The sequence below is a fragment of the Callithrix jacchus genome, chromosome 11 (assembly GCF_049354715.1).
Source record: "Callithrix jacchus isolate 240 chromosome 11, calJac240_pri, whole genome shotgun sequence".
In the NCBI taxonomy this organism is placed as follows: Eukaryota; Metazoa; Chordata; class Mammalia; order Primates; family Cebidae; genus Callithrix; species Callithrix jacchus.
The window spans coordinates 21,937,489-21,961,563 of NC_133512.1; the positions used below are offsets into that span (position 1 = coordinate 21,937,489).

The 24,075-nt window shown below is 37.6% G+C and overlaps 1 protein-coding gene across 4 annotated transcripts in view; it reads left to right on the plus strand.

Moving 5' to 3' along the window:
- Positions 1 to 19,984, plus strand: part of VSTM2A (V-set and transmembrane domain containing 2A) — a 28,859-nt gene extending 8,875 nt beyond the window's left edge. The window contains exon 5 of one of the 4 annotated variants that reach the window (XM_035253443.3): positions 17,082 to 19,984. In XM_035253443.3, the coding sequence (XP_035109334.1) occupies positions 17,082 to 17,128 (47 nt within the window). In that variant the 3' untranslated portion in view covers positions 17,129 to 19,984. The remainder of the gene's footprint in view (positions 1 to 17,081) is intronic. The other 3 variants (XM_035253442.3, XM_035253441.3, XM_035253444.2) reach the window with 3 other exon arrangements.
- The last annotated feature ends 4,091 nt before the right edge of the window (positions 19,985 to 24,075 follow it).

A 24,075-nucleotide genomic window follows, 5' to 3' on the forward strand; every position in this document is an offset into this window, starting at 1 on the left:
GAAATACACATAGGTATGTATCCTTAAGTCCTTGCTTGTGAACAATGCTTTTAAAATACTGTATGCCAAAATAGGTTTCCTCTTAATGCTTTACTTCATAATGGATGTGATGTGTAGATTTGTAGGGAGGGCACCTGGATTAGGGTTCTCTGAGTTTGCCCTGCCTTACCATGTAGTTGAGCAACTCTCCTGACGTGTCTTGGTCATTGTAATTTATGTCAGTCTGATGACTAGATTGGCTTAGCCGCTCTGAAGCCCAATATGTGTGGATTTGTCTAAGTTTTTTCTTTATCATCCTTTCTGTTTCCCAAGTCAAAGGACAAAGGAATATAGCTGGAACATATGTGTGTGTATCCATACACATAAACACACAGGTATATGCTAAATGTAATGGTAACCAAATGATGTTTTTTACAACTTTGTAAGCATTATTTAAGGAAGATTTATTTAATGTCTTTGGAGTGATTTTCCCCTCTTTCTTCACATAATCACAAAGGAAGTTAGACACTACATGCAAGATTACAGAGTAGCCTCAGCAGACAATTTACAACCTAATTTGCAAGAACTCCAAATCATGGAAATGCAATTATTATCCTATATGGACCGTTCCAAGTTCGATGTCCTCGATCTGTTCTGCAGAATAAAATCAGACAGATCACCTATTCCAAGCGAAGAATCCCAAGGGTAGAGTGAAATATTTTATCTCTTTCTAGAATATTTTGTTATATTTTGGAGTTTAATAATGCAACCTAAAAACATCTATTTGATTTTCATATCTCTTCACACTGTGGTGAGGGCTAAATGATGAACTCTGGGTCTCTTCTAACAATTTTCAAATAAAAGTTACTGCTCTCATCCATTGCCAGTCTTAGATACAAAATGGCTTTTTCTAGAGCTAAAGGTAGAAAGAGAGAAAAAAAATGACTCAAGAAGTCTATATTCATGAAAAGTCCTGTTTACTAAAAATATCTGCTTATACCAAAGAGTAACCTGAAATATCTCAAAATATTTAAGTTCAGTGTTTCCAACCAGTGAATACTGGATAATATTTTTACATACTTCTATCAACATTTTCTAACTTCTAGTTCAGAGGCTGGGGCAGTCTAGCCACTCACTTTATTTATGTGTAAGTTCCTATACTTGCACAATTATTATATATAATTCAGTATCTGGGGTGGATATTTATATATTATATTCACTGTAATACCCACATTCTGATTTATGATTTTTGCCTTACAATTTTCAGATTATATTCAAATAAAGCTTATTTTAATACCCATGCTTCATTTATCCATTCATTTATTCACCTTCCATCCCTCCCAGAAACTCACATAGAGACATAGGGACACAAACATGGAAGACACACTGCTCCTCAAAGAATTTGTATTTCAGTTTGCAAGAAAACAAAATATTTGTACACTCTATTTATCTTGCATCTTTATTTCATTATTCTATGAAAGGCAAGATGTGGTGAAGGCAGAAAAATCAAAATCTTGCTTTTCCAAGCCAATAGCCATATTGCATTAGCCTCTCACCTTTTATTGTTTGTTATGAAGAGGCATCCTTCATCCACTGAATATGGGACACTGTCATATCAACCTCTGTCACAAAGAGCTGGCCTGTTTGGCCCTTTATTTTCATCATAATTTTTGACTTAGTTGACTAAATTATTTAGACCAAAACACTCACCTCTTAATTCATGCTATTTTTCTGTCAAAGAATTTCTGATTCCACAAAGGAAAACATATTAGCTGAAAATAACTTTATGCAAAATCTTCAAGTTTCTATACAATTAATTTAAGCAGTTTTCTAGAGCAGAGATTTACATCAATAGAAAAAGAAGGGAAAGACAGTCTATGACCCATCTACTTATCACAAGATAAACTTAACTGTTATTTCATATGGCTAGTCCCATACTTTTTCCAGATATTTTTCAGAAGTTTTTGAGCATGTGACTTCCCCTCCCTCTTGAAGTTGTTTCTTCTTTATCTTTATAAATTCTTAACTTGTAAAATTATTTTAATTCTACCTCCATTTTGTAATCAACAATTAAAATATTGAAGCAAAACAGTTAGGCAAACAGATCAACAAAACTTGGCTTTTGAATACTCTCCAGTTTTGTGTACCATGGCCAACTTAGATGACATCAAACCTACTCCCCTCTGCCGCCTTTTTTTGGCTCTGTTTGCAAGAAACTTAGAAAGAGGAGATGCCATTAAATGTGATGTATCGGGAAAGCAACACATGGAGTTGGAAGCAGAAGAAATGTTCTATAGATGTTCTGAGAAGGTGAATTCCTGCTTCTTGCTGGAGGAGTCAGGGAGGGCACCCTAGAAGAAGGGGCTTGGAGGCTAGGAAGAGTTCATACAAGCAAATATGGTGAAGAAAGACCTTTCCGAGAGGAGGGTGTCTCCAAGTACAGCTGGCTGTGGAAGTCCCAGGATCTTGACCAGGATGGAGGGGTTTAGATCCCTCTTCACAGATAGCACAGGACTCAGCAGCCCTCCACCATGCCCCCAAATGCTCCAATAAACGAAGGCATTCTCTACTTGCTTCTTCCTGTCTCATCTGGTGTCTCCAATCCTTCCAGAAGCCAAACGTTTCCTCCACAGACCACCACCTCTGCCAGTCCTTCCTTCGTTCTATCTTCATTTTTTTCTACCGACCCCTCCCCACCTTCCCAAGGGCACACAGAACTATAAGCAGCTTCCTGCTCCTCCTTGCCATCCTGGCCGTGGGTTGGCCCCTGGTGTGCAAAGCTGCATGCTGGCTCCAATAGGTCAATTGCCCAGGTCAGTCACACTCCCAAGGCTGTCATTAAGTCACTGGTGCCTCCTGCTTCCAGTTCCCCACCCTCTCACATCTCGTCCTTCCTCATCTCTAGGCAGCCTTTCTCCCTTGATACTCCTTCCTGATACTCTTACCTCTCTTCTCTGCAGGCTGGGCCCTTATTGACTGGCTCCTAGCATTCCCTTCTCTCCTTTGTTGGCCACCCTCCACTAAATTCCTCTGTTAAATATACTTCTTTTCCCATTGTCAGCTCCCTGATCTTCTCATTCATTTCCATGGTTTTGACTGCTAAATTTTCTTAGAAAATTGTCCATTCATCTTTGTACTTCTGCCTCATTTCTGTAGACCCAGACTCATGTTCACTCTTGTCCCCAAAGCATCTCCATGTACATCCTGCAAGAACTGCAGAGGAGTAAGGACGTCTGCACACTTCTCTCCATCCCACCCATTGAAGTCTGTTTTCCTTCCCCTGAGCAAAGGCTGGCTGGCCTGTGACCACGCTGTGTATGTACCCAATAAAGTATGAAGTGAGCGGTGCCAATTCTACACCTATCCTTTACAGCACCTGCTGAGCCTTTCTGGAAGCCAGCCACCATAGAAGCAGTGCAGCCACCTTACTGAGTGAAGCCCAGCCAGGACCGTAGGTGTGCAAGCCAGGAGGTGGCCTTGGGCATCGGGTCACTCCAGCCTTCCTCCGGCCGCAGCTCCAGTTGCTGTCTCATTGCACTGCCCACCTAAGCACAGACAGCACGCAGAACAGATGATCTGTCATTTTAAGGCACTAGGTTGTAGTGAGGTTTGTTTCACGATTGATACCCAGATCAGACCCCTAATACTCAAATATTCAAAACTGAATTTATCTCGGCTTTCTTGCCAGAAAAAGAAATGTTCTTCCTGCCGTGTTCCCAAGCTCTTTTAACAGCCATCCATCTTGAGGAAGCATTGAAAATGTTCTCATCTCTTCAGTCAGTTGCCACACTGAATTGTATTAGCAATTGTCTCCCTAAAACATCCTCAAGAATCTGTATCTTTTCCATTCTAACCAATACTGGTTTCATTGTCAACACAAGCCCTCTTCACTTTCCTCATCTATTCCTATCAGAATTTCTTGTTTCAGCTCTAATACAAGGCACAACAGCAAGTATGAAATGGTTACTATTTTCAAAGGCCAACATTAATTTTTGCTTCTAACTTCCAGCCTTGTTTCTCATTTAGTCTTTCCATTTGGTATTGTGGAATGTTTGCCGATACTTTGTTACCTCTTTGGCTTTGCAAATGCTGTTTCCTTTGTGTGAGTCTTTCTTATTTGCTGAGTTCCTACTCAAATGCAAACTTAAAGCTTTCTCCTATGCTCTTACTCAGAATTGGTTGTTTACGCATCAAGTTCTCAGCAGTTTGTTTATACTTTGAATTGTATTGTTGTACCTTTAGTGCTCAAGGTCGCGCATTCTGGAAAACCTCTTAGTCTCAAGCACACCAGGACCCTTGGTCACCCTAACTCTAACTTCTTGACTACAAATATGATAACTTGTGTTTGCAATACCTCTATGTGCCCGGAACAAGTGGGGCTTGTTTTTTTGGTATGATTATGTTTTCATAATTAGATAATTTTGCCACTGTTCCAGAACTGATCAAGACTCCCAAACAGTGTTTCTCAAAATGAGTAGTGCAGCCTCCCTCCCTTTGCCAGACTCACCAGGGAGCTTGTTAAAATTTCATATTCCAGGACTCCATCCAGTGCCTGCTGAATCAGCATACCTGTGGAACCAGAAATAAGCTTGCTATGTTGCCAAAGTTAAAAGAATAATTAGCTTTTTAAAGTTTTGCGGAGGTAAAAAAATTTTCTTCTTATTGTTTACTATGAGACATATATCTGTATGTGTATCTGCGTCATGCTACAAAGTACCTTTCTGAGAGGCTCTGTTCTGTTGCTCTTATTGTTTCCAGTGTTGGGATGAGCTTTTGTGAAGCTGTTCACTCCTAAGATCAGCAGCTGGTATTTATAAGGAAACCGGTCCTGACGAAGGTGGTACTTGTGTCTCCACGAGTGGAGTCTGTAGTAGCTCAGTAGGAACGCTGATTCTCTGCACTCTGAAATACGATTATTGTGCGATTATTGTGCGTTCCCCATGATGTGAACCTGACTGTTGAGAGGCAGCTGCTGCAACAGCTGCCAGGAGCCCAGAGTGGCCATATTCAGCAGAATTGATCTTAACACAGGATGTCAAAGCCGTTGGAAAGAGGGAGATGAGGGGCTGAGGGCATTTGCAGGTAGATTGTTTGTCTCATTTAATATGAGGGTAAATGGTGCACTGCTTTGAGGTAGAGTCAGTCATGTAATTCAGATCTTACTGCTGATTTTCACTTAAACGATCCAACTTGGCTGCTTACACAGGTTAAATTAATTTGATCATTGTAATTCTTTCTATTATATAAATGGCAATGATGTAAATCAAGTATCTATGAATAAGATGAAAAATAGATTTGAGGCAATGATTTGGATAACACAGGCCTAGGAATCTGCTAGGGTTATGTTTGATCCAGAATCATGTAGATTAAGAGTCTATACTGGTTAAGTTCTCCTGCAAACCATATTTAATTTTACTCATGAAAGTTCAGAAACTATTTGGGTCTATTATATCAAGGCCTCGCTGTAGGTTGGACGGGCTTTTCCATTCAAAACTGGCCACACAAAGGCTTGCTGTGTCTACTAGTTCCTCTGTAATTAAGGAGACAAGAAACAGAATTTGCCAACGTTCTAAGCTCTTGTCTCAAGTGATTCCATGATGTCTGTGACTTCAGGAAGCTACCAGAGGAGCCCGTTCCTGGATAGATAGCCAAAGTGTTGAGAAATTGCTAGAAGGGCTTCACTCTGTTGGTCATAACAATGCATATCCTAAAAGAGCAAGGAAGGTCAGTAGCTCCTTCTTCCAAGGACCACTGATAGCCTGGATCAGTATCTTCATCTGAGCAGTGGAGAGGCATAAATGAGCAGGGACACACTCCTCAGACCTTCTGCCTCTGCCTCTGCCTACTCATTGGTAGAGGCACTAGCACACAGCAGTGGAGGAAGGCTGCTTCGCATCTCAGCTCCATCACTCATAGAACTGTATGTCTGGTTCCTCATTTTTTTTTTTTTTTGAGATAGAGTTTTGCTCTGTTGCCCAGACTAAAGTGCAGTGGTACAATCCCAGCTCACTACAACCTCCGCCTCCCAAGTTCAAGCTATTCTCCTGCCTCAGCCTCCCAAGTAGCTGGGATTACATGTGCACACCACCATGCCCAGCTAAGTTTTGTATTTTTAGTAGTGGCAGGGTTTCATTATGTTGGCCAGGCTGGTCTTGAACTCCTGACCTCAAGTGATCCACCCCCCTCGGCCTCCCAAAGTGTCGAGAATACAGGCATGAGCCACTGCACCTGGCCTGTTTCCTCAACTCTTAAATGAGAACTATACTACAATCCTAACAGGGTTTTGACAATTAAAAGAAATTAGAACATGTGAAGACTGGCACTTAAGAATCCCTCTATAAATGGTGACTACTTGCTGTAATAATATGACTATTATTGCATATGCTCATATACAGTTATCAGCAATGAAATGATTAGAGTTAATGGTCTTTACCACCTGGTCCTTCTAGGCAAATATTTTCTTTGCTGGGTGTGAGGAAGTGATGGGTTAAGGAAGGAAGACTAGAGCCTCATTTCTGGCTTGTGTTTTATGGTTTGTAATTTCAGAGCTTTCTTTTTTCTTCTGTCACAATGCCATTAATCGATGATAAATTTCCCTCTAAGTAAGCACAACGTATTAGCCACCAGCTGTCTTGCCCAAGGATCTAACTAGATCTTTATTGTAAAACATGATAAAATTCCAAAAGATTTTTAAGCACTTAAACTGCAACCTGAATGACAGGTATTCTGAAGCCATGATTATACAAACTGGCTGTTCCTCTTAATTAAATTCAAGCTTTCCAAAAATTGTTCTGAGTTTTTAAAGTCACAGAGTAATTGGCAATACATCTGAAAATATAAACAAGTTAAGATATTATTGAAAGCCTTAAAAAGAGGAAAAAATAAAATAGGAATATAAATCAATAATGAAAATGTCATAGTTTGTGTTACCAGGTAGATATAGATTTGATTTCTAGATTTGCTATCTACCAGCTTGTTACTTTGAGTGAGTTGCTCACAAAATATCTCTGAACTTCAAAGTCTTATGTATAAAACTGATATGGTAATACTTATCTGCCAAGGGTCATTTTTAACATTAAATGAGAAAATGGATTTCAGAAGTCTAGCAGAATAAACCTAGCATGTGAGTGAGCTCAGCAATGCCTAGTTCTCTACCTCTTTACCTACCAGATATGAAAATACACTACTAAATAACTATTATTTAAGAGGATAATAAAGAAACAGAAATATGAATAGAGATTAAAGAAAATAAAACAAGCCTAGAAAGCTCTAAAATTATAATATCTAGTGAATTAAAAATGTAATAATTAAAGAAGAATTTATTTAATAATGCCAAAAGGAGACATATGATTACCATTTACAACATGTATCCAAATCAACGCCAGTGAAAGAGCTAAGCAGAAAAGAAAAATCAAATATAGGAAACTTAGCATAAAATAAAATACTTGAGACTTTGAAGGTTAAAAGTTACTAAATAATTTGCAAGTGAAAATATTTTAACTATAATTTTAAAATTTTATTTAACTAAAATGTAACTAAAAAGTAAAGCATCAAACAAGGAAATATTTGTGTCTGCCACTTAGGAAAATAGTAATTGTCAGTGTTTATGGATGCTATGATTATGTAACCCATTCCTAATCACTTAGAGATATTAAAAGTGGTCCTATAATATGAATAAAATTAAGTTAAAAGTATAAACTTAGGTCAATCTTTTACATAACTACAATACCAAAACAGAAAATATTTTGGGAATAATATTCAGTCCTTAATAGTACCAACAAGTAAAAGATATAAAACATATAATCATTTTTAAAAAGGATTATAACAAGTAGTATGAATATGAAGACCACTAAAACACTTCGTTGAGAGAGTTTGGGTTTGAATAAATGAGTTACAATGCTATGTTTTTGGATGACCCATCTCAGAATTGCAAGTATGTCAGGCTTTTCAGAAGTATTTATAGATTTGATGCAGTCCCAGTCAAAACCCCTTGTCATTTAAAAAGATTTTTGACAAATATAATATTGACAAACATTTTCTAAATCAACAAGCATTATAAAGGTTACAGTGAATCAGACATTCCGCTACATTGCCACCAGCATAGTGAATCAGTACTTCCCTTGTGAAGGAAAATTTGTCAGTGAAGAGTAGTCACAAGGCTTTAGATTGTGCAGCCCATATGTTCCTGAGATTATATTTCTGGGAGGTAATTCCAAGGACATCATAGTGAATCAAGCATTGCAATGCTTATTACAGAGTTTTTCGTACACCTGGAAATACATAGATGACCAAAAGGAAAGTTACTAGTGAATGCGTTAAAGCATACAGTGAACATGAAGCAGCTTCTAGAATCATGTTCTCGAAGAATGTTTAGTGACATTAGAAAGGACTCAGTACATAGTATCACATGAAAAAATACAGGATACAAAACTTTAAAGTGAAAAAATATAGCAAACACAACTTTAAATCAGTCTGAGCCATGTGCATAGAAAAACAAAAGATAAAAATAAATGAACTTGTACAGCAGAAATCAATATGTTATGCTTTTTAACGTTATTGTTTTGCTTGTTTATAATGTTTGTACAATGATAATGTATTATTCTATTATAAACAGAAAAAGAAAATTTAAATTTTTTCCAATTAAATAATGGTAAACAGTTGTCTCATGTGAGAGAAAATAAATTAGCAAACACATAAAATACTTCAACAAATAAAGAGAAGTAAAATAAAATAATGGTGTATAACTATAGAGTTTATGACAAAATCTTAAAAACATCTACACATGTACATATAGGTACCTAAATTACTGTTGTAAAAATAGTGTACTCAGAAATTGCTAGGAGCATTGAAATTAGGAACATTGTATTTTATTATATCTTATTTCCTGGAGACTGAGTGGAGAATCTGACCATCAAGTTTTAGTCTTGTTTTTCTAAGCAGATAGGTGTGATCTTAATGAATTTATATTGATTAAATAAACACATACAAGTAAATAAATATCATGCAATCATTTTTCCTGTCAATGAGATGACTCACACAACCTCCAATTCCAAGCCAGATCAAAGTGAGGAGCAATGCATTGTCATGGGGAGTATCACAGGAAATCAGGACACAGGGCGATTTATAAACGAGAATGTGTTACTTAATGTGACTCCTTCAAAACAGACTCTGAGAGAGCATTTCTGCATGAATTCAGAATCCCGTAGGTATAAAGCATACCTGGTATAGGTGAAACAGTGCTTGAATAAAGGCAAATAGTAAAATCCAGGAGTTTCTTATTCCAGATTTCTTATTCGATGAAGCTGACAAATTTGAAGCTGTAGAGAAAATTCAAAAGATGAATTTAACTGAAGCAATTTTATTATTATCTTCACAAACATTTTAATTCAGTTAAATAATGCAGTGAGATACTTCAAATTTTACAATGCAAAGGTATCAAGCCCTGCAGTGAAAGGCTCTGTTATGAGATCTGTGCTTTTCTCGATTGATTTTGATGGCTTCTGTCGCAGACACACCCTGAGGAGCTTGTTCTTCAGCCATGTATATAATCTTTTATCTTTAATTTTTCTGATTAAACAAATTCATATGCTATGAAGGCAATTTTCTAACTTATAGCGTTGTAAATAGTTAATTCGAAAAATCCTACGTTTAGGGGATTAAGCAGTAGAATCACAACCACTAATTAGAAAAAACTTTAGAATTTAAAAGCTTACTCTGTTTCAAAGTATCTGAAAATATTGTAAGGGTTGTGAAGATAGGAATTGTGTCTTGACACTTTGAGTGGTATTGCAGCACCTCGCATTGTGTTTAGCATGTACTTTGAGTTAACTGTTTAGCGATAGAAAATTACATTTTGGTTTGTGTATAGTGAGAAACACTTCTGAAGATAATACCACTGCTAAGAATATACATGAATTTTAGTGTAATTTAGTGAATGTTTAAGAAAACAACCTCAGACTGCCTATGTGCATGGTCAGAAAAAATGAAAGAACAGCCCTTGGACCATCCTTCATTGTATACTTGTGATGATAATTTATTTAAAATAATATTTAATGACAAATTATGCCTAGGAAGTTTGATGAACAAATCCCAGCAATGACTTACTTCTGTCCTTTTATTTGTATATCTTGATAAATGAGATGTTAATTTTAAAAATCTTGCTTCAAATATTTCTAATTACTTAATGCAGATAGCCGAGAAGATAACTTCTACTAATGAAGATAATTAATAAAGCATTCTAATTCAGAAAATTTGAAATAGCTAGATTAAGGAAAAGGATAAAGCCACTGGCTCAAACTTGGAAAAAATATGGGTAAAATCTTAAGACATTTTTCTTGTGTTAAAACAGGTGTATCTTCTGAAGCCATATAGTTTACGCTTTTGTAGGTCCTATTGACATTAGGTCCTCCAATAATTCCTTCTTCAAAGTCAGACATTCATGAACCATAAAAATTAGTTTTTTGTTTTTGTATTTTAAATTATGGCCACGTCTTTATTCTTCAGTTTACATAAGAAGATATGTGAGAATTGAAATCACATATATGTTTCTTTCCTTCTCTTTCTTTTTCTGCTACTTTTTCACTCTGAGTTACTCAGTTGCCATTTCTTTAAAAATACGAGATGTTTTTCCTGTTTTGATGAGAGATTTCTCTCTGACAGTATTGGTGATGAGAGTCTATAGCAACATGCAAAGAGGGTGTGGATGAGGAGAGATACTTCTTTATTTCACCAACTGGTGAGCGATTTCTCAAATGTTCAGCCAAACTGACCCGTTTCCTCAACTCACGAGTTATGCAAACGCTTTTCTCTGCCCTTTTCAGTTAGTAGTCAATAATACTAGCTGCCGTGCCCTTCTGTTGGCCTCCTAATTTAGGGCAAGCTGTCCTCACTGTGGCGGGGAAGGGTTCTGGGGGCACAGTCGCTGAAAGGACACCAGCGCACGTGGATGCCAATTGTCTCCATTACATTCCCCTATTTGAATGCACTTTCTGAAACCCTTAGTCAAATTCAGCACCATTCATGATCAGGGCGACAAAACCACATGTGAAATTCCTAATGTGGAATTTGTGATCATTCAAATAAATCCTTGATTTAATAACTACCTATGCACTATGAATAAAGAGAATACTAATGAATAATGAAAGCAGACAGGCAGGAAGCATTTTTAAACTCTGTGACTGAATAGTTTCAAGCATTTTAGCAACATTGTTTATATGCCAGTAAATGTAGTGTTAATTATAAATCATTCTTATTTATGCATTAAAGCAGTTAAATATATGTGGTATTCGAATTTCATCCTTGGAAAGCATTCTTTTTGCTTTTCCACCAATTTATTTTGTTCTCCTTTACATTTTGCCAAAGCCATTCATATTGCTATATATTTTTAATAGGCAGAATTGGGAAAGTATAAAGTTTTCAGATATGAAGACCTGTCAGATTAAATTATGATACAAATTTATTTGTACCATCTGAGCTCTAGAGTGAAACAGAGACTGGATTTGAGTCTCAGCTTCACCACCTACTAGTTGAATAAACTCCAACAAGTTACATAATCCACACGCCCCTTAAGTTTCAGTTTTTTCTCAGTAAAATGATGATGGTTACCTCCTGGGATCATAGCCAGAGGTCAAGAAATCATAGGTGTTCAACCTTATTAGCAGTTCTATCATAACCATCATCCCATCTGCACAAGTTGGGTGTGCTACCAGGAAAATGTGCTGTTTTCAGATGTGCCGTGGCCCGGAAGGAGGAAGGCAGTGATGGTGCTTACACGTGTCCACTCTTCAGTAGCTGTGGAGGTAGAAAGGCCCAACAGCTGCAGAGCAGGGTTCTAAGCAACAGGGGAGTCAGGAAGGGTCTCTGGTGAATGGAGTGGCTGGCACCCATGCACCCTATCCTGTAGACCTGCGTTCATGGACAAGCCCACTCTCCCTTAGCTACAGTAGGAGCTCTCATAACTAGAACAGAGCTGTAAATTTGCTGACTAAAGGAAAGCAAGAAAGGAAATTGAAACAGCTGCTACCAGCATGCCGGGGCACATTAAATAGGGAATCTATGTTTTAGGTCAAAGTGAAGCACATTTCTTTTAAAAAACAGATTTCTGGAAGAAATTGGCACCAGACACATAAGCATTCTAATAAAAAGATATTCTTCTCAAAAAATTATGGGATAAAATCATTCTATTATTTGATCTTTCCCCTTAAATAGTGATTTAGTATGTGCAAACTTGAATAAAAATTGCATTAGAAGCTAGCTCAGTTTTTCTCACACAGCGATTTTCATTTCTGAAGCTGGCATCTGTAATAAAAGAGAGAGATGTTGAAGGGGCCTGTTTGCTCGAAGAGCTGTAATGGACACTCAGTTCTTCATAAGCTGGACTTCTTCACAGAAAGAAAAGTATGTGACTGTTGCTACTTTTACTATTGGAGAATTTCCATTTTTAGGTGCATTGCTGTGAGCCTTACTAATACTCACTTTTATAAAATGAGGATTCTGGACTCAGACCATGCAGCCCCAATGACGTTGTGGGTGGGAGAGAAAATGTTGTGGTTTTTTTTTTTTCTTTTCTTTTTTCTTGTTCCTTTTGATTCCGTTGGATGCCCAAACAGGAAGAGAAAGAAGAGAAAAGCCGATCAGGAACCATGCCTAACGTTGTAGACCGATGCCCTGGAAATGCTGAATTTGCCCAATATCTAAGCCAACTAGAGTTGTGTTTACATAGGACATTAACCCATGAGAAAATACTCAAAGCCAAAAGCAAGTGGATATTTGGAGAACTGGTCAAATGTGCTTGGAACAAGTTGTTTATTTAGTTGTCTCCACTCTGCACTTTGAATTCAATACCCGCATCCTCTCCTGGGATCTTTCCTGGAGCCCAGAGCTCCAGTTCTCATTCCCTCTTTGTCACAAAACTGATGATGGCACTTTGACCCTTCAACGTCACCTTTCTTGGGCCCAGACTACCAAATTTGACTAAAAAGCTTGGAAAAGAGGTTTTTGGAAAGAAGAAGGAATGTTAGAATAATATTCAAGCCAGGTATTAAATAAATATTTAAATGAATTCAGTGGAACCTTTGTAAGCTGTCAAAGTCTACGCTATGAAAACTTCAAAATATTGTTATATCATAAGACATTTGGGGCATTACAAAGAATGAACAAGTTTTATGTTTTATGAATACTTAGAGAAACCAAGAGCCTAATAGTGTTTTCATATCCAATATTTATCAGTTCAGCATTGGGGAAAAGTTAAGCTTTACATCAAGTATTAGTTATGTTATATGTGAACTGTGTTATGTGCACTGCACTTCCTCTGAAAAGATGAATATACATTCAAATAATAGCTGCACATCTCGATTTAACAAATGCGAGGTTTTGGAGCAAGGTTACTTGCCTCAGGGGGTTTCAGAACGCGGCAGATTTCTGCTCGGTGCCAATGCATCGCGTTGCTGTTTGTTCCTTTCTGTCTTTGCATCACTCCCTGTTAGCATGAGTTATTTCACGTTGCTGGGTTACTGGTTCCTGATCTGCATTTTTGCCACACAGGGTTGTTGTGAGGATTAACTAAGATGATGGAGGCACAGTGCCTACTGCATGTTGCCTGGCACCTAGGAGGTCCCCAATAGTTTCAGCCGTTGTGGAGGGCACGGTGTGGGCACACGGAGGGAGGCAGCACTGGTCAGCATGCCCGCTGTCTCCCAGCCTGATGACTGCGAGATGCAGGGAAGAAATGGTAGCACAGACGGAGGTCTAAACCGAGAAGGAAGGTGCTGAAAGGCAGCTAGTCACTTCCACCTGGCGGACACAGGAGAGGGGCACGGAGGGGTGGGAGGCGCAGGCACAGGAGCTGGTGCTGCAGACTCTCCAGCGGGAAGTGGCAGTGAGGCCAAGCAGGCCCTGGCCTCTCCAGGCAGTGGCCCTCTCTGGCTGGCAACAGGCGGTCCGCTGGAGGGGAGGACAGCCATCATTTCCACCCGACTGCTGAGGCTGCCAAGGTCTCAACTACTATGTTTGGATTGTTTTAATGTTGCTTCCTTTTTGTATGAAATATATGGAATTTCTGTTATTCTCTGAAATCATAACAATAGTGAAATTAATATCTGGAAGGCTTTTTCATGTTTCTCCTTGCTGGGCTTTCATTTGTCACACTCTCTTGAGAAATGCTTGCCTGCTACATCTCAGGGGAGGCGAGGCCCTTACCGCAGTTGCATGAGGAAGAGAAAGGGGTGAGAAATGGAAGCCAAGCTTCTGCCTTGCTTAGGCTTCTAAGACCTCTTAGACGCTCCCATTTACAAAATTGAGAAGACACCTCCTCTGCCTTACAAAGAACGGGGAATTATACTCGTGAGAGAGCTATGAAAATCTTCAAGCCTAAAAACGAAGCCAATGAAAGGCGTCATGATTAAATAGATGTCGAAGGACTTAATGAAATGGCATTCTGTGTCCAAGAGAAACCTCTAGGTTCTATTAGGCCCCTCTTCATCTAGGTCTGCTGCCTGTAAATTTTCTTCACATAATTTAGATAAGAGCATCTTCCTTTCTTCTTCACAGAGTATTTTGTGTTGGGGGTAAGGTTTTAAAACTCTCAAGGCCTTATTTTACACGTTGAAAGTAATTTTTTAAATTGCAAAAAAAATTTGCTCCTTGCTTTTAATGAGATAATAGCATAATCAGTGAGACATGATACAAATATGATGAATTACACACCATGTAGGCCTGGTGAAGAACCTAGCAAAAGAAAATACTGCTGAAGTTCAGAGGAGAGGGAGGTTACAACCAGCTGCTAGGAACAGATAAATGGACAGGCAATTATCTGAGGGCAATTGTTGCTTATATGTGTGATTGTATTAAGGGAATAACAGGTTACTCTGCTTGGCCTCAGCAGAGAACAAAAGAAATCAAATAAAACAAAATAGGAAATCCTGTCACAACACAAGGCCTGGCATGCTAATACGACAAAAATAAAACGATTTTACACAGTTGTTATGCTCATTTGAGGACTAATGGAGAAAAAGTGTCTCATTTAAGATCTCAAAGTGAGTGACAGCAGAGGAAATCAGAACTCAGGGATCCTGATGACAATCCTGGCTCTAAGTATTTCACAGAATCAAGCATTTCTACCTGTAAAATGAGCACAGAGTAGCCAAGGTGGACTTGTTACATCAAAGTTAATATCTCCATACTATAAATCATAACCTGTTTGCTAAGCAGTAATGCCATTATGCAATTAGTATAAATCTGAATGAAAATGACTATGATGATTATTTGTTAAAATTACACAGGAGAAATGACAGCATTTTTAGATTCTCATATTTCACTTCTAAAAGTTTTTAGGCCTGCAAAGATAAAGAAGTACATATCTTTTCATTCAAGACATAAATAAAAAACAGAAAGGAGAGAAACAATCAGTGATTTGATGACAATAGAGACTTGCTTTAGAATTTACTATATAGGAAAAATCTTTGTAATTTTTTCTGGCAAAATAAATTGTATTTAATTAAAAATATGCTGGTAAATGCATGCAACTAGAGTGGCTGAATGATTACAATCTGAACACAAAAGTACCATTCTGCAATAGTATATTACACATCTGATGGAAGTTCAAAAGTTTAGTAGCCTCAAAATATTCTTTACACTGTGTAATTGGGTTTCTTTCTAGTTATAATACTCATGTAAATTACACTTTAACTTGCACATGCTGGATATATTATGATAGGGAATGCTGGGTCAAAATGAAGCAGCTGATTCTTTAATATCTCATTAGGCTAATGGGGTCGGGCCTGCCCAGTGAAGGGTTGATTAAGTAAGAAAGAGACGACATAAATTGTAGTGCAGTTTCAACAAATCCGAGCCAATCTGCAATACCCAGGCTGAAAAAAAAACCATTATTTCACAAAATACTTTTTAAAGAGTGAATTATTTGACCAAGTTGTATTAGGATTGTAAAACTTGTATTTGATACCAGGCATACTTTGTGTGAAAACGAGGACTATTGCCTATTTAGGGAAGCATTTAATAATTTATGTTTCTTTCTTTTATTTCATCAAATGAATCCCTGTCAAAGAATTTCTCTTCAAAAGATAGTGAGAATACGTGTTTAATTTTGGACAGCTCTGATGTTAGTGGTTCTGTATAGATTGTGTGCATTTTCCTTGCATGATCTCTGTACTTAGAACTGCACGTGGACTGAACTATCACTTTTGCATTTTTTGAAACTTGTCACCCAGCTTGAATAGCAGATCACTCTACAGAGCCCCATTACTAGCCTCTGGGTCTTCCTCCAGTCACTAGGTTTCTGTGAGGAGATACTGTATTTTGATAAATACATAACTGACCTACCAGTAAGGCAAAGTAACCTAGCAGAAATACAGTAATGTAAGTTTACTAAATGGTTACCTTGGAAGAGCCAAATATTTATGCTACATGTAGTGACTTTTAGAGAACAAGGGGTTCTGCCACAATTTTTATCATTGTCAGTGTGGACCCAAACATGATTTAGATGAAGTATTCCAAAGGTTACATTTTCCCACGCTTACCCCCTTCAAACGCAGTTAAGCTTTCTCCAGTTAAAAATGAAAGAAGAAAATGCTTTGATCCTCATCACATGTTTGTTCTTTACTGATAAAGGTACCCAGTATGTCAATTGTAGCCAGCAGCTTATTGAATAAAATCTATGAAGAAAAAAATGCAAAACTACAGTTTCTTCCCTGAGATAGTCTGGGAGCTCTTTCGGGAGTTTCCAGTAGCACTAACTGTCTCCCAAATTTCAAGAATAAAAAAAAAACCTCACTCTAAAAGTAAATGTCCAAATGCATCCACCCTCGAACAAGCTCCCCCTTCATTGAGGAGCGTGCTGTTTTCAGGTTGTGTCATGTCCCCTATGGATTTATGGTCATGCAGTAGGAAAAGCAGGCATGTGTTCTAGGTACCGATATAGGAAGAAACAGATGACTTTAGGGAATGATCCTCAAGGAATTACTTGGGGGAAAAGTATCTGGATTTACCCCTCTCAGTGTTCCCAGCCGTGGGATAGCATTGTTTGAAAACAGACAAAACAACACCAACTTCCTGGGACTGAAATCCTTTGTATGTGTTGTTGTTTGCAGTGCATGCCAAGACATTCATGAGCACCAGAGCCAAGCTGGCGAGCTAATTAAATATATATGTGTATGTGTTTAAAACAGCCTAATAAGGAGCGTTGGAAATCTTCAAGATGAGCGAATATCTTATAACTTCTTCCGCAGGTGCGAGGATAGCTACAAGCCATGGACTTTCTGTCCTGCTTCTTGTTTGTGGCTTTGTGAAGGGTGCTTTGCTTTAATCTAAAGTGCTGACTTTTTTCCAATATCACTTTCTCTTCTTAAAGCAAAGAGCAAATGGCCTGTAAAATCTACGGAGCGGACAGCAAAGTTGACCCTAAACTCCAAGCACCACCCTGCACCCACTGTACTCTAATTCACTCCACAAGGAGCGCCTGCTTCGGAAGCATAAATGAAGAGGCTATCACACGCTTTGTTGATCATATTTTCTTTGGCAAAACACTGATCTTTTATTTTAAGAGAATTAGTGTGAAGTGATAGGACATTTTCTAATAGCAAGACCTATTTTTTTTTCCCTTTTCTTTCGGCGATTAAAGTCACTCACTGACTGCTCAAGGGTTGGCCTGAATGTCATCGGGATAGGGAATTTTACTATGGATACCACTGATTTCCTACTAAAGGACCCAGTATCTTCAGGAAGCAAACAGAGATCAAAAGGCTACAGAACAGAAACTATCAACAAACAAAATCCCCTTTCCGGGGCAAGAACAAAACTGCAAGTCAACAAGAAGGACATTACGTTAAATAAGGAATGACACGTGAAAGAATTTTTTTTATTTTCCACTTTTTTCTTGGATTTTTCTTCTTTTTCTTGATTACAGTTCTTATTCAATGGTGGCAAGTGCTGGTTATGGCCAATCTCCGTCAATCCTAGGAGGTTTATAGAAATACATTTTGAGTGTTCTATATTTCAATGTATTTTAATTCATTTTGCAATTCCTGTATATGCAAACCTGACAAATTCTGTAAATTGCTTATAAAATCTGTGCTATAACTTCAAAGTAGATGTACTGCAACCCTCATGCAAGCTGATTTTTATCATTATATATATATAAATATATACTTAAGAATATCTATGTGTTGGGCCACTGACCAACTTATTTTGACAAATCATTTGTTTTTCGTTGATGATTCACATACTGCGTGGATTTTGTAACACATTGTTTCACTTCCGCAGGTCTGACAGCTGCAGACGGCCTCTGTTGTCCTCTGCTTCATTCTGGAAAGTGCATATTCAAAATTGTATCAGTCTGAATTAATTTTGTTATGTCTGTGCTAAGTTGGAATTTGCTATGTTCCTTTATACATGGTGTTTACTGAGGTTTGAGAGTCTCTTGACTCTGAAGAATGTACACTCGCTGGTTTTGACAGCTATTTCTGTATTATTATCATTATTACTCTTGTCAAAAAGAAATGTTGCTTCTAGAAAGTTTGCCTTGGAGGTGAATGTGGGGAAGGTGAAGCACTCACCCTAATTCCCTAAATTCATGTTAGAGCATTTCTTGCTATGGCTAAAAATGCTACTTCCTTTGACCTTTATGAATTTCCGTACCTTTGTCATTCTGTTCTTTGCTGCTAATTATATTTTAATGTCGCCTAATTAAAAATTAAAATTTGGTTGTTGGCTAAATACAATATGCAAAAGATGACGGCAGGTCCTCAACTAAAGAAGATTAATGTGTTCAGTTTTTGTTGGTTAAGTGAATTATAATTTTAAATATTCCATTCTTATTTTTGGCGTTATGATACTTCAGACTATTTTATTTTGAACCTGTTTTCTACTCTGGCAAAGAAAGATAGGCAGAACTATTAAAGTGTTCCATATACATTATGGAATAGATATAGCTTGAGAGATAAATGACCTAAGTTTTCCTTCCAGAGAGATTCTTCCATTTTCTCTCATTACAAAACCCGAAGATCAGCCATGTGGGGCCATCAGCTCCCAGCCTAAGGTCCTATAACCTGAAGCTTGAAACCTCTGCTTTTCAAAGGTAAATGCATTCATTATCTTTGATTCAGTTATAAGCAAGTGTATATTTTCATAATATTCTTGACATTACCTGAGGAATAATATTTCATGCTAAATCTTTTATTGCCATTTTTCTCATTCATTTGGTTTATTATTTCACTTTAATGAGAAAAATATAATAAAGGTTTGATTGCGCTATTTTATTAACCTAGAAATGTATTTTTTTCAAAGCATAATTTTTAAAAATGCATAGAGTAATGGCATACAAACATCATCTATTAAGTTTATCTGAGCCTTAAAGATTGCATACATTAAAGCATAAGTAAGTATACTGTTTTAAATTCAGTCAAGTTGGGAAAAATCTACACGTGATGTACTTTTACTCAAAATTTTGGTCATGAGATTGGCCATTTCTAAAGCAACACCGACTTGTACCTGTATCAGCGATGCTTACCATGCTCATAATCAAAGATGTATGCTCATTTGGGATGAGCTCACTAGGATCATTCTCTCAGTGTCCAAAATAATGAAGATTTATCTGTCACTGTGCCACCAAGAGTCCAACTCACTGGCCACTTTGAGAAAGAACGTGGTGCACGATTTGCCTCAAACTCAAGAAGTTAATATGGAACTTTAAAAATTGGAACAGAAACTAAAACAAATTAAGGATCCCTTTCAGAGATTTTAACCTTATATTTTATCTCTGGAACTACAACTTTGTAAATAAACATTACTATGAATATAAATAAAGATTTAAAAATCAGTTATCAGACATTCTCAACCTTGTTTCCAAGGTTATATAATGTTTATCATAAGAGAGAATCCTAAAATATTAATATTGTTTACTTGAATTTAAGTTGAATTATTTTGTTCTTTCTTAAAAACTTAAAAATTGCTTGTAAAAGAAAACACATGAGGGTAAAATAAAAAAAGATAAAAAGTAGCAGAAGCTGCTAATTGGAGTTTGTAATTAAGCTTTGTGGAGTTCATGAACCCACTGAAATTCTATGTATATTTCTGCATATCTGTTTTATGGAGATGGTCCTTCATATGGCCAATCAATTCACTGATTCTAAGTGATTTGATTATAATTTGCTGGACTAAAAGAAGAATGTTTAGATGATTTTGAGCACCTAAGAAGACTTGATAATTATAATTTTGAACTGGTTTGCCTTAAAGTTCTTGAATATAGTTTAAGAAGGTATACATGTGGATACGTGTGGGGACGGGACAAAGAAAACACATTTTTAAGGTCAGAAAAAAAAATGATCGCAATTTGTTATAAACAGCATGGACTAATTATATCAGATGATGTTGGTTGAATTTTCAGGACTAGTAATGGAATTTCGCAATGGATAGATAGATTCCATTCAAAGACGTGGTTCTGGTATTTATCCTATATTTTTTTAAAGTTAAAATATTAAACATAACTTAGTTTGTATAAGAAAAAATAATTGCAGGAGGTAAGTTAACCTGTCTAAGATAACATATAAAACTCTGATTATTGTATTTTGGAGTTAAGACTATGAAACCAAAAAATATGTGTGCACATAATTTCAAATATAAGGCCCAGGTAATTTTATTTTCAGAACTACTCATTAATTAAGGGAGCCCTCAGTGTTTTAAGAGTGTGAAGACTTCAGGATTTCAGCAATGAAATAGATAAGGCTCTTCCATAGATCTAGGGAGAGACAGATAGTAAACATTCAAAAGCAAGAACATGTAAGGTATTGAGAAATTCTAAGAAAACCAATAGGATAATATATAGGAGTGTGACTAGGAGGTCAGAGGAGGCTGCTCTGAAGAGGTGACATTTATGCAAATCTGAATAATAATAAGCCGGGCAAGAGATCTGGGAGCATAGCCTTCCAGGGAGAGGGAAGAACTTGTGCAAAACCCCAGAGGCGAAGTCCATCTAGGCTTGCTCAAGGATGAGAAAGAGGACAAGAGCATTAAGTGTGGGGAGAGTGGCAAGAGGCAAGATTATCAGGCAAGGGCACATCTGACAAATCCACACCAAGGAAAAAGCACAGGGCAGGGCAGGAGTGTGTGAAAATCTTAACATGAATGACTGTTCAAAATCAGGACGGAGGCTCTCTCCCCAGCCTCACCTCTTCAGGTGCTTAATGAACTTGTTAGCAAGACTCCTAGGGGCATAGCAGTGAGTCTTCCACCCAGGCTGCCCCTTTATATTGACACGACAGGGATTCAGGAGGCACGAGAGACTGTAATTTGTCTTTCTAGTGCTAATTTACAACTGTCATTTTGAGGAGCAAAAGGAAAGAGTGAAAGATTAGGACCGCTTTGAGTGGAGGTGGCACTGAACTTGTTGCACTAACTACAAATGCAATTTAAAATAAAAGCATGAGTATATAAATTGCAAGGACAGGTGGACAGAAAGAAGAGACTGACTCCTAGACAGGTGCTGGCAAAGCAGTGTAATTAAAAAGGCAAGGAAGGGAAGGGAGCTACCATATATACCCCCCACACACACACACACACACATTATCAGGCATTCAAAAAATGAGATCTTACAATACAAACCCCAGAGGACCGTGGATTACAGTGTTGTCAGGGGAGAAATATTGTGATAAAATCATTTCATACTTAGTTATGTTTTCATTGTTAAAGAAATAGACCATTCCGAGGTAAAGCTCAGAGAGTAGCATGTATGTACTCTTCTTAAAATATACATTGGCTTTATGATCCAGCTGAGATAGGAATCAAAGGTGAGGCTGAAAATAAATAGGCATAATATAAACTGTCCACCAGATTGTGTTAAATCTAAAGAATGGTTCAGTATTTTATTGTACCTCACTGTATGTAAAAAGAAACAAAACAATACTTACCCTTATTTTGTATATGCACTGCATTATATTATTTTCTATTTTGTTCTGTTTCTTTTTTTGTTGATGCTTGACACAAAACATTAAATTGGTTTTGCAATCTACAATTTGAAATAAAAATCACAGATGTATTTATTCCAAGATAGAATACCAGTAGCAAACATAATTAAATGAGAATATATCACAGAAAACAATAACTTGAATTCTACACTCTTACTGTGTTATTAAAAGCCAGGAAGTCAGAAATGATTCAAAGAAGAAAAAGAAGGTATTATTTGTCCCCTGCTAAAAGTGGTTGTGACTCTTGTTGGCATTGGGAGGTGGTGGGGCTGCTTTTCATGTCTGTGGTTTTTGTGTGTTGCTTTGGGTTATTGTTCTTTTGTGGTTTATCATCCTTTGAACCCCCTTTTTATTTTGAGTTATCCCCAACCCCTAGTGACAACTCATGAGGTAAGAAGACATTTCCTTCTTTAAAACTTGAGAAATGCATTGGAGAGTAGCATGGCAGCCCATGAGTCCATCCATGCTGTCCCCAGTACCGAGAGAGTGAGCAGAGGACTTCGCAGCGGTGCTGAGTCATCGCTAGTCTGACCAAGTTTGAATGGTGCGTGGCCCATGGGGTTTCTAGGGAGGAAAGAGAAGAACAGCCTTCTTGAAGACATGCTTGATTCGTATAACCTCATAAGTAATGGTTCTCCAGTTCTTGAAAGCAGAGTTTTTGGCCACCACAATAAAGTCACACCCCCAATCCAAACCCACCAGCAGAGTTCATAAACCTAGAGCACCATCACTGAAGAGTCCACTGGCCCCAACGATAATATTCCCTGAGTGTACTGGGAGTATTACTCTCAGCCTCCCACAAAGAGAGGACCTTTGGAGAATATCAGAGAAAAAGAAATACACCTCGCTGTGTTATCAGACAATGGCTCAGAACTAACACTACATCTTGGGGTCACTAAGTTGCCTTAGTCAAAGATTTAAGGGGGCAGGGGATTAATAGAATACTTAGAGTCCTTAAGAACTATGTAACCACTATAACATATGTAATGTTTCTGCAGCTTCTAATAATACAGTTGAAAGGTATACCTTAAAGATGGAAGAAAGTCGAAAGGTATTCCTTAAAGCTAGAAGAAAGTCTGTGTTGGTTCTCTGTCCTGTAAACACTATAATTTTATGACGGGCCCGGGAATTTCTCCTCTGTACCAAAATAGTCAGTAAAAAACAATGTCTTTTCCCTGGAGGAAACGTGGATCTCCCTTTCTTTGGTAGTACCCAGGGCAGCGGAGTCCTCACTCTGGGTCATCAGAGGCTTGCTTCTGGGCTAAGCACAGTGGTTGCTGCTGGTCCTCATGTGGTCTACTTACTGGAGCAAATTAGCACAGTTCGTGGCTCCTGTCCTATAGTCCACAGTTTGGTAATTTTCCACCTTACTGCAGTTATAATTTTAAAAAGAGGTGCCTGGCTTGTTTTTTGTTGTTGTTGTTGTTTTCTGTTTTTTTTTTTTACTTGGGAGGATGGAAGTACCTTTACGTTAGAATTTTGCCTCCAAGTTGCATTGACTTTCCAGATCTGAGCCGCAATTTAGTCAGTCTGATCATCCCCTAGGATGTCCTGTTGATAAGATCTGGAGATCAGAAAGAAGCAGCACCTTAGAGGCCTTTCTGTATATTTATATACACGCTCCACAGGATAGAAAAACGTTATAAAATACATGAAGCCATGGATGGTTCCAGAGATATCTTTAAACATTCGAGGAAGTAACAATTCCAGTCTTTCACCAACTATTGCAGTCAGTAGAAAGACAAGGAATGCTCTCCAATACATTTTATAAGGCAGGCATTACCTTGCTAGAAGGTCTGAAAATTACAGTGTGAGAGAAAATAACATTGCAGGTTAATCTAACTCATGGATGTAGTAGCAAAAATCATCCACAGAATAATGGCAAAACAAACCCAGCAATATATAATAGATCACATGAAATATACATGGTTTATTCTAGGACTCCAAAGTTGGAAAAACCAACAATAAAATGCTCAAGTCTATATTGGATTTCCCCAGAAACAGACACAAGACAAGAATTTGAGTTTAATCAATTTATTTAGGAGTTTCAGGAACCACCAGTAGAGGAGGAGAAAATAAGATTTAAAAAAATTTAACAGAATGTGTTATCAAACTAGCTACCACT